The 11,921-nt window shown below is 45.8% G+C and overlaps 1 protein-coding gene across 1 annotated transcript in view; it reads right to left on the reverse strand.

Moving 5' to 3' along the window:
• CDYL2 (chromodomain Y like 2) overlaps positions 1-3,506 on the reverse strand; it is a 164,562-nt gene extending 161,056 nt beyond the window's left edge. The window contains exon 1 of the mRNA XM_033128367.1: positions 3,219-3,506. Within this exon, the coding sequence (XP_032984258.1) occupies positions 3,219-3,242 (24 nt within the window). The 5' untranslated portion in view covers positions 3,243-3,506. The remainder of the gene's footprint in view (positions 1-3,218) is intronic.
• Between the last annotated feature and the right edge of the window lie 8,415 nt (positions 3,507-11,921).

An 11,921-nucleotide genomic window follows, 5' to 3' on the forward strand; every position in this document is an offset into this window, starting at 1 on the left:
TCCTGGGGTTGCAAACTCTAATGCCTACTGAAGCCAGATAAGCAATGACAGAGTGAAACAGAATGGGTACATGGTAACATGAAGCACCGGGACAATGACAAACTAGGGGTCAAATGCTCCATCTAAAGGTACTCAAACCCATTTTTCTTATCTACCTTCAAGGTAAGGCAAAATATATAGATACCCTAGATCTGGCTCACAAACTGCCACTTTATGACCCTAATGTTTAGCAGAATGTAGACAAGAGCATTTGAATAAGGAATTTCATTTTGTATCCAGACAGACCAACCAATATTTAAGATCACTTTCCCACAGGTGATGGCTGTAATATACCAAACGACAAGAACTCTGCTATAGGAGAAAAAGGCTGAACAATCTGTCAAGATGCAAAATTTTGGAAACTGAGCTTGATTCTATATGTCTTCATTATGATTGAAGAGTGCCATTACACAAACAAGTTTTCATTTTCTGGCATCATTATAATAACTCCTTTTTCTAAAAACTATTATTTGGGGAAGGTTTACTCTTTACAACTTAATTGTCTGAAGTACCAAAGAGAAGAGGAAGAATCTCTATAATCCAAATCACATCTTCACCAGAAAGGGTCAAGTAATAATGTCAATAAACACACATATCAATTACAAATGTTCTTCGCCCACTCAGAATGTGATTTCTTGGTTAGAGGTTACAAGAAGCCATTTTATATACACTCAAATATAATATTTAATTAATGTAATACCACTATTGAGAATTAGTGTTTTTTTCTTTCAAGGTCAATTGATGTACTGGATAGTCTAAGAATTGCCTGTCCTTAAATCGACATCCTATTTTTTTTACACACACAATTTTAGTTAGAGCTATATATGCTAATGTACAATTAGCACTTAATTGTTTTTAAAGTTAAATTTGGACAATTTAAATTCTTCAGTATATGTTATACACTGTAGACACAGGCTATAAAAATGTTGACATTGGTTATATTCTCATAATGCAATTTAGCCCTTTAAGTAATGACTATGCAAATAATCAGCCATGGGAAAATTATATTACATCTAGTACAATTACCTACTATCACAGAAGTAATTAGTATTATTGTCCAGCTTATTGAACTTCAGTAAGAACTCTTGAGGTGCTAAGATAGTTCCAAGGCTGGTGTGAAAGCTCCCCTCTTAACAGACTCATCTGGCAACTATAATTATCAATGTTAAGAAGGGCAGTTTCAGATGAACATTAAACAAGAAATTATCCCCTGAAGGTTCATAAGTTCCAAACTTTAAACGGAAAAATACCAACAGCCCCTAGTATGTCCTCTTAACACCTTCACGATGCAACTTTTCACCCAGGCAAAGTCAGCAGCTCTGACTCAGTATCAATGAGTAGAATAATCCATGCTCCCAACGCGATGAGCTTTGACCCTGAACATCTACTTTTGGCCAATAGCGCTGGTTATACTTGGGAAAACTCAACCAAACCTCCCATTTTACTGTGCTTCAACTTTTGGTTTAAAGAAATTGCTCCTCCATCTTGAAACAAACCAACGTGTTTCTTGGGTGACCCATTGGCCACAAACTGCCAGAGTTCGTCACTGGGTTTCTACCCAACTTCATCTTAGGGATAAGCATAGGGAAAAGGAAGGCAGTAGCGTAGAGACGAGGTCAACTTGCATCATTCTTTCAAGGAGTGCTAAGATCACACATCATGCCACCTGAGCCCACTGGCTAGTGGACCATGACTGGGCCTCACCAATTCCAGAATCACCTAAAAAACTATGGTTGCACAGGAAGCTGAGATGCTAACTTGCATGTTCTCCATTCTTCTCTCACAACAAGCAGCAAATCCACCATCTGAAAAAGCTTCAGCGGCCCAGAGGGACCAAAGGAAAACTTCATCGTGGGTGAGTCACCCCTACAAGTCTCTTGGGGGTGAATCACCACTGCAGTCTCCTACCCAGAAGGTTAATTCAATCCACCCTTTGGGTGCTCATCTTAATTTTGCCCAAAGCCTTGAGAACCAGGGCTAGTGTTAACGGATTTATGTTCAGGGAGTCCAGGTCCAGGCTGATCAATGACGCTTGTTTCTTGGAGGATCAGCAGGCCTTCTAGCTGACTGTAGCTGGTCTCTTAACTTCCTTATCCTGAACCTTCTCTGGGGGGCCAACACCTCTGTGGAGGTATTCTCCCCAGGGAGTGGAGGTTGTTTCTTGTTTTGTCCACTTGTGGGGAATCCAAACGCAGAAACAGTTGTGTCCAGAGCTAGCAAAAACCTAGCTCCTCAGAGGCCACGGCTATTTCTCCATTGTTTCAAAGATGCCAAACTAATGTCTTCCTTGACCACTTTTGAGACACTTTCAAAGTATCCGATGCGGACCACACCTGTGTGGACCTGGAGACAGGTATCCACTGAGGGTGACATAGCGTGTTAGGAGCAGGGCTCACATCCCAAGTCCTCTAGGAACATGTTACCACCCACCTCCGACTTCCATGTTCTCTTCCTTCCACCGGGGACCCTCTGCAGCGCCCCCTTTCGCCCCCAGTGAGCACTACACCCGCAAGGACCGCCCCCACGCCCCGGCCTGGAGGGCTTCCGAGCCGGTGACGGGGGCAGCAGGTGGGGGGAGGGGGGCGGTGGCCTGGTGGCCCCGGGGAGCGGTTTGACGGACGTCTCCCGAACCCCTACCCTGTCGCCCCCTTCGCAGCGCCCCCAAGACCCCGCCTCGCCCGGACTGGGCTCCGTTCCCATCTCCCGCCCCCCTCCTCTCCCGCGCCCCCGGCCCAACCCGGGCCGCGCACCCTCTGCCCCGCACCCCCGCCGGCCGCCACGCGGCCCCCCGCATTCCCGGCACGTCCGGCGCCGACTTTTACCTGTACTTTCTGCACTCAGGCGGCTCGTCGGGCGACAAACACCTCCCCGGGACCGCTACCTCCCCCGCCCCGGCTCCGCCCGGCTTCCTCCTTCCCCTCCAAGGCCGCAAAGTAGATGGAGTAAGAGAGTGTGTGTGCGAGAGAAAGAGAAAGAGGGAGCGGGCGCGGGCGCCGCGGGAGGGCGGGCGGGAGGGAGGCGCGCCCGGCCCCCGCCGCCCTCTGGCCGCCGCCGCTGCCGCCGCCGCCACGGGCTCGGCAACTCCGGCTCGCGCCCGGCCCCGGCCCCGGCCCGGTCCCCGCCGCCCGCCGCCCGCCGCCCGCGGGCTGGGGCCGGCCCGAGCCCCAGCGTCCCCGTACCTCGTAAAGGTCCCCAGAAGCCATGCCAGGCTGCGGAACTTGGCTCGCCGGGTGTGCGCGTCTGCTCGCTCGCGCCCTCCGTGCGTGTGCGCGAGGGGGCCAGGGTGCGCGTGTGTGTGTGCGCGCGTGTGTGTGTGAGTGTGTGTGTGGTGTGTTGAGTAAACTGTGTTTTTGCAGAATGACAGGCTTGGGGGCTGCCTATGCGCAGAATCAGAGCGGGCGGCGGCGGGGCTGGCGTAACCGGCAGCGGCGGCGGCGGCGGCACGAGCGCGGGCAGTAGCGACGGCCGCGCAGCGCGCCCGGATGGCACCGACGCGGCCCGAGCGCCACGGCCCCCGCGACCTGGCGACCCGGCGGCGGTGGCTGCAGCGGGCAACGGCTCGCCCCGGCGCCGCCTGCAGGAAGCCGCCCCGCGCCCGCCGCCGGCCCGGACACTGCTGCCACTGGGCGAGTCCCCGCCCCCCGGGAGCCCGGCCCGGCCCCCGGGGCGGGGGGGCGGGGGCGATTGCCCGGCCGCGCCCCGGGGGACCGGTCCCAGAGTAGGGGAGCTCTCAGGCCCGCCCTGCCACCCCGGGGCCGGCTCTGGAGGCGGCCGGCGGGGCCCCCGGGAGTGGCGGGCCAGGTGCCCGCCCGGCGCACCCGGCCGCAGGCTGCGAAGGGGCGGCCGGGGATACAGGTAGAAGGCTGCGGTGGCAGGTCACAGGGCAGGAGCGCCAGCTGGGCTAGGCTGACCTGAGGTCTTCACCTCTTCCCCCCACGCCAGGTTGGGAAGGGCGCCGCCCTTAGAGACCTGGCCCCTGGGGGCTGCAGGGCTCCTCCCTGGTTGTAAAAACCCTCCCTCCAGGCTGGTTTGTAAGATGTGGAAGCCACAGGAAAAGGAAAGAAATAGCCCATCCAGAGAAGCCTGAGAGAGCCAGGATAGCACCCCATAAGGACAGTCTTTAGAGCCAGGCTTGGCCTTCCTTCAACAACCATCGCACCCCAAAATTCATTCACTCACCCATTATTCAACAACTGCACAATGTTCCTGGAAAGACACAACAGGGACCCTGCCCATAAGGGATTTTGAATCCAAGAGGAGACAAGCCACAGGCACATGAGGAGGATTCAGTCTTTCAACAAAAAATAATTCCTACTATGTGCCAGCTCCAGAGCTGGAGGGACTGGAGAAACGCCCTTAGAAAATCCAAACTCCTTAAGTCACCTCTTCATACTAACACCATGTATATAAATGGTCACCCTTCTCTTTAAATGCTTCGCTCTGTAAAAGATATAGTTAACTCAGAACCCAGGAAGGCACGCTATTGGGAAGTAGGAAAAAGGTCTTCCTCATCCCAGCCCAAAAAATGCCTAGCTGCTTACTTTCTCCAGATGTGATATGGATGTAATACACATCATTCCCCCATTTCCTATTTGTCACACTTTGGGCAAGTCATTTTACCCATCTGAGCCTTGCTTTCCTCATCTCTAAATTGGAGGTGGTGATAAACACCTAAAATGGCGTGAGGACCTATGTACGAGGTGTGATCAAAACATACAGTGATGGTTTAAATTAAAAAAATTATTACAGACAGTGAAAGACATGTTGCCATTAATCTCCCTCAAAATATTCTCCCTCACTTCAAACACATGCATCCCATTGTTCTTGCCACTTTCTGAAGCAGTTCTGGAAGTCCTCTTTCCTGAGTGTCTTCAATTGCACTGTTGTGGCTGCCTCGATGTCCTGAATTGATTCAAAACGTTTACTTTTCATGGTCATTTTGACTTTGGGGAAGAGCCAGAAGTCGCAGGGTGCCAGATCCAGTGAATGGATGAGGTGGATGAGGACACACCGTAATGTTTTTATTTGACAGAAATTGCCGTACCAGAAGCGATGTGTGACACGGAGCGGAGCGTTATCATGATGGAGAATGATTGACGGCACACTTTAAAACATCCCTTCTCTCAACCGTAGCTCACACCCAAATGACTGCACCAAACAAGTTGAAACTTGTCACACACTGTTACTGAGGTTCGACGCGCTGCTTCCTGTACTGAAGATCTCTTCCTCGCTATTGGATAGCACTGGGCAGCAGCATTCACAACTTTTTTTTTAAAATCACACCTCATATATATGAAGCGACCTAAACCAGCAGTTATTTGTGTCTGAATCTAGACCCTGAACTGCCCTTATGGAAAGCAAGCTGGCAAAAGAGAATGTATGACAAAGGGTTTAATCCAGAGGATGTCAAACTTTTAAAAGTCACCAAATTTTTTCAATTTAAAATAATTCCACAAAATCTGAACCACAGAGTTTCCATATCTGGCTCATTCTAGGACACATGAGTTTGCATATGCTGTTCCCTCTACCTAGAATGTCCTTACACATTGAATCCATCTGGAAATCTATTGCTCTGGCAGGGGCTTGTTGATCTTTGTATCACTGTTCCTTCCAGAAATTAGGTACATAATGAATGTTTGTCAGACTATTCCAACACAACAAATTTTACACCAATTTCTAGTTAAAAATCCCATATTAAAATGGTGAGACGGGGGGAAAAAAGGGTGAGGGTGTGGGAAATAAATAACAAAGTGTATTTGGTTTAGACGCTGTGGAAATTGTTATAGCAGTTCTCTTTTCATACTATTTTCCCAATAGTCATGGTTTTAAATAATAACATTAATAATAAGCAATTCTCTATCTGTACATCACAAAACAAATTTTAATGAGCCTTAATTTGTACTTGAGAATAAATGCACCACCATAGCATGAGGATGTAATTTGGAAGTAGAAGACAAGAAAGAAACTGGGTTTGGAAATAATATGCTCAGCCAAATTTGAATATATAATCAGTAGCTTTACAAAAACACCAAAAGCTTGACTTGTGCTGGCCAAATACTCCCTGGGAATGTAAGCACAGTTTGAAAAACCCTAGTCTAGACAACAATTGTTTACAGAGTTCACAGGAGGGGATATGCACTGTGGATTGGCATAGTCAGGAAGTATTTTATGGAGGAAGTGGAATTGAAATGGATCTTAAAGACTAATAGAAAAAGAGGGACAGTGTTTTAATTTGAGGAAAGAGGTGAGGGTAGATGGTAGGCAGTGCTGCAGTGGGAGGGGTGTAAGGAGACTAGAAGATGGATTTGTGGAAGTCACAGGACAGTGGATAGCCACTGAAAAGTCTTAAACACCAAGCTATGAAGTTTACAATTTAGCTTGTCAGCAGTGGAAAACTGGTGAAGACTTTTGAATCCATCAAAAGCATATGACAATCAAATGTCTGTGTTAGAAAAAAAGATTCTATTAGAAATATGAGAAATGGATTGCTGAAGGTGAGGTTAGAGGCAGGGAAGCCAATTGCAGTGGTCCACGTTAGTGGCAGTAGAAATGAAGAAGAAAAACTGGATTTGCAAGATGTTCAGAAGGAAGAACCCGCCGGCCATCAACTTTCATTATGGTTACTCCACCTACTTCCATAAAGCATTTGATTCAAATGATCCAAATCAACAGGACCTGATGACTAACAGGAAGTGTGTGTGTGTGTGTGTGTGTGTGTGTGTGTGTGTGTGTGTGTGTTGAGAATTGGGGGAAGGGGTTAGCAACTAAGGAAAGAAAGGATACAGTGATGACTAAGGTTTCAAACGAAGTGACTGAACTACCCATTCATCATCATAACACTATTTATGAGCTTACCCCCAGACCATTGCTGGCTTCCAGAAAAGCCAGATGCTTCCTGAAGGATGAAGGGAAGGGTCTTCACCATCCATGGGAAGATCAGCGCAGTTAATGGACAGTTCTGCTTCAGGTTCTTCATATGACATGAAACCACAGTTGCTCACAGAAAATGGAAGGTACCCATCATGTTCCACAAACTGCGACAGATCTTCATACTAGTCATAACTCAAGGGTAACAATAGAAACTCAACTCAGACTAATTGAAAACAAAGACAGAATTTATTGACTCACATAGATTAGAAAGGATGGAATTGCTCTCAGGTTTGGCTGGATTCAAGTTCTCAAAGTTTATAAAATGGCCTGTCTCACTTTCTGCCTCTTTCAGTATGCTGGCATCTTTCCTGTGGAAGATTGGCTTCCTCCATACAGCTGAAAATATGGTACCTAGCAGCTCGCATCATCTGGCTTAGAGACCTCATACAATATTTCTAAATCCCAGGGAAGCTCTCTGCTTGGCTGATGGAGATCATATGCTCTTCTTTTGACCCAATTACTGTAGTCAGTCCATGATATTACTCTGCTTGTCCAACTTGTCATACTCCCACCAATGGGACAGGAAGAGTACAATGATTGGCAGCTTTGCCAGAATTGTGTGAAGCGAGGATGAGCAGAAGCCCAAAGAAATGGGGGAAAGGATATTGGGAAAATAGGTGTCCACTACATCCTGACAAGCCTGGGTCAGATAGGGAACTTAGAAGCAAGGGCAATGGCTGCCAGGACATGACCTTGCAATAGAGCCAGTTCCGTATCCAAGAAAAGATTGTATCCTCTGCCCTGACAGTGGCATTAGAATGTGGCAATATTCTCCTTCTAGAATTACTTGAGACATGATCTTGACCTCCTGTATAATGTGGTTGTTGAACATGTGGCCTCCAGAGTCAGATTGCCTGGGCCAATTCTTACATCATTATTACTAGCTTTATGCTATGAGCTTCTTGACATAACTTCTCTGTCCTTCTATTTCCAAATATATTTATTACTTTTTACTATACAATACATTATCACCAAAACTTAGTGGCTTACAACCAAAAGTATTTCTTATCTCACAGTTTCTCTGGGTTTGGGAATCAGGAGCAGCTTAGCTGGGTGATTCTGGCTTGCAGTCTCTTATGGGATTGCAGTCAAAATGTTGGCTAGGACTGCAGTTATTTGAAGACTGGACTGAGATTAGAGGATCTACCTCCAAGATGGTGCCCACACATGGCTGTTAGCAGGAAGCTTCAGCCACATGAGCCTCTTCATAGGGTTGACTGCCTTTGTGTCATTCACATCTAGTCCCCCAAATCCAACGAATTAAAGCCAAACTGTCAAAGCTTCAGGTCTTTCTAGCATAGAGCAGCTAATTAATCTGATGTCCTAGTCCATACGAAGAGGCTATTTGATGCAGAGATGATTTGCAGCATGTCAGACGGAACGACTGGGGATGCCATCTGATCCACACCCTTCACTTTAAAGACAAGAAAACTAAAACCCAGATTGGGTGACCCGAGAGAGACAGAGCAAGGAGGAAGTCAAATTGCCTTTGGCCATCTAATCTTGGAAGCCAAACACTGTCACTTCCACCACAATCTATTCTTTAGAACTAAGTCACTAAGCCTAGCCCACACTCAAATGGAGGAAAATCAGCCAATGCCTGTTAAAGGGAAGGCTATCAAAGAAATTGTGGACATATTTTAAAACTACCTCACCACATCTGTAAATTGAGGTGCTACATACTCCATAAAGTTGTTTTGAGAATTAGATAAGACAGTCCAAGCAAGGCATCTACCACTAATAAAAGATAAATAATTGTATCTGTTATAATTACTGTTACAACTACTATTACACATATCAAGTTTCAAACTTGATATATGGCACTAATATCTTCAAATATTCAAGATGTCTATAGAAAGGCATTAAATTAAATAAAACCTTCAAAGTGAATATTGTTCTCAAGCCATGTAGAAACTTTTGTTATGATTTAACGTTATTTTTAGCATTTATTTAAAAATATTTTACAATAATAATAATAATAATAATAATAATGGAAGTAAAGTCATACTTATGCAGTGTCTACAACGTGCTAGGTATTATTCTCACTGAACAAAACAAATAATGCCCTGCCTTCATGTAGCTTACAGTACAGTGGAGGAGGCAGAATAAAACAAGAAAACAAAATACATATAAAATATTATTTCAGGTATTGATAAGAAGTACGAAAAAAAAATGAAGTTAGGTAAAAAGACAGAGAAGAACTGAAATGGGTGTGTGCTGGGTCCTGGTACTGGTTTAGATAAGGTGTTTAGGCCAGATGTCACTAAGGTGGTGACATCTGAGTTGAAACCTAAACAAAGTGACAGAGAACAGAAATTAAATCAGAGGGCAGAAAATGTCAGAGAAAATAGTAAGGGCAAAGCTCTGAGACTATAGAAACTTGGTATGTTCAAAGTCCAGCAACTAAGCCAGTGGGGCTGAAGCTAAGCATTCTAAGGAAGTTCGGAAAGAGGTAAGTAAAGAGTTAACCAAAGGCCAATTAGATGTAGGGACTTGTATGTAGTACAGGCAAATAATTGGGATTTCACTCTAAGTGATATGAAAGGTCATTGGGAGAGCTTTGAATAGGAAAGCTTATGATTGGAATGAAGAGGGAGAAGAAGGATGCTGGACACCATTACAAAAGTCCAAATGTAAGACCCTAGTTGTGTGGGCTAAGGAAGATGTCAGGACAAAGAGGAGTGGTTGGAGTGGGAGTACATGGGGGGACATGTGGGATATGAAGAAAGTAGAAGAACCCGAAATTTTTGGTCTGAACTTCTAAATAAATGGAGGTGACTTTTACTGAGGTGAGGAAAACCAGCCGGCGGGGGGAGAGTGCATTTTGTAGGTGGTATTAGCGCTGAGTGAGGGGAAATCAATAGTTTGGCTTTAGGACATGCTAATTTTGAGATGTGTATTAGACATCCAAGTGAAGATGAGGGGTATTCGATATGTGAGTCAGGAACTCAAACTGGACATGTAGTGGGAATGATCAGCATATTGATGGTAAGGAAAGAGACTAGTTATGATCGCCAGTGGAGTGGGAATAGGTCTGAAAGAGAAGAGAGCCTAAAATGGAGTCCTAGAGCAGTTGAGCATGTAGAGGTCAGGAAGAGGGTGAGTAGCCAGCAGAGGAGTCTGAGAAAGGGTGATTGAAATTGGAGGGAACCAAGAGAGTGTTGTGTCCCAAATCCAAGTGAAAGATGGAGGACTGATAGTTAAATGTCAGGAGGGGGCGGGAGGTAAGAAGACTGACCAGGGGATTTGGCAGTGTGGAGATCTTTGGTGATCCTGACAGGACCAGTTTCATGGAGTGGTAAAGTTGAAAGCTAGACTGAAGAAAGCTAAAAGGAGTTTAGGCAGAGAGGAAGTACAAATAGTGAGCACAGGTGACTCATTCAAGGCCTTTTGCTATAAAGAAGAGAGAAGTGGGTCAGTAGGTGGAGGAGGGCATTGGATGCAGGAAGAGATTTTAAAATAGACATAATGACAGCATGTCTATACAATGATAGGAATGACACAATAAAGAGGAGGAAATGGCCGTGCAGTAGAAAACAGAGAGCATTGTAGGAACAGAGTCTGAAAAGGCCAGTGGAGAGGGGATACAGAAGGCCAAAGTGGAGGGTTTGGACTTAGGAGTACAAAGTCCACCTTGAATAGTGTCCCCCTAAAGTTCATGTCCACCTGGAACCCCAGAATGTGACCTTATTTGCAGATGTGATGAGTTAAGATGAATTCATATAGGATTAAGATTGGCCCTAACACAATAACTAGTGTCCTCATAAGAAGAGAAAATAGAGACATAGACACATAAGGAGAAGGCCATGTGATGATGGAAACAGAGATTGGAGCAATGTGTCTATAAGCCAAGGATTGTCAGCAACCACCAAGAGCTAGGAAGGAAGAATTCTTCCCCAGAGCCATTGAGGGAGTGTGGCCCTGTCAACACCTTGATTTCAGACTCTTAGCCTCCAGAACTACAAGAGAATACATTTTTGTTATTTTTAAGCTACCAAGTTTATGGTAAATTGTTGTGGCACACACCGGAAACTAATACACTATCCATTGGAAGAACAAGGAAGGCCAAGTACACAGCTACAGATGGAGTCATCGGCAGGTTTGGAACTCTCTTCTATTATTTCTATATTCTCCATGAAATAAGCCATGAAATCATGAGATGAAAGTGAGGAGAAAGGAAAGGTATCAGATAGAGGAATGTGATTTTCCTGGAACAATACTGGTTTAGTCCGTTGTCTCCCAAATCTATTAATAGCATCCACTTTCACTCCCAAGGATATCTAGATTTAGATAATAAATGTATGGGTTTTCTAGTGTAGATGTTTAAGGACAGATTTAAAAGTATGAAAAGTCAAGTTGGAGAAAAGAGTGGATTGACCAGGGAAATGTCGTGACATTGCTGGGAGGTACTGAAGGATATTTGTGGTCATAGTTTATCAGACCAGTCAGACAGTAAACATGGTTGTGATTTATCCAATCACATTCAGTTTTTCAGGGAACAAGCTGAGTATTAGGTTTAACCAAGGGTGGGTGGGATTTGCCATGTGAGTTCAATGGAAGGAGAGAGAGGAAAAAGTCTAGCAGAACCGAAGCCCTATAACTAAGGACATACAGAAGAAGCCATCTCAAGACTAGTAGGAGGGGTGGAGACACGGAATGGGCTAGTCCCACACCCACATGTGACCATTAAAAATCAGAAGGGATATCTCAGTTGCAGAGGTCCCTGAGGAGTGAGGAGTCATAGCCCCACACCAGGAGGCTTCCCAAACAGGGGTTCCAGTGCCAGGGAGAGAAGTCCCCATAACTTCTGGCTTTGAAAACCAGAAGAGATTGTGGCTGAGCAAGACAGAAAGCAGCTGCAGTCCCAGGCTCCTCTTAAAGGGCCTGTACATGGACTTACTCGCTGACAAACTCACTTGCTCAGGGGCAGCAGCTTTGAAGGTGCCAGAGAT

The sequence above is a fragment of the Rhinolophus ferrumequinum genome, chromosome 15 (assembly GCF_004115265.2).
Source record: "Rhinolophus ferrumequinum isolate MPI-CBG mRhiFer1 chromosome 15, mRhiFer1_v1.p, whole genome shotgun sequence".
NCBI classification, from domain to species: domain Eukaryota; kingdom Metazoa; phylum Chordata; class Mammalia; order Chiroptera; family Rhinolophidae; genus Rhinolophus; species Rhinolophus ferrumequinum.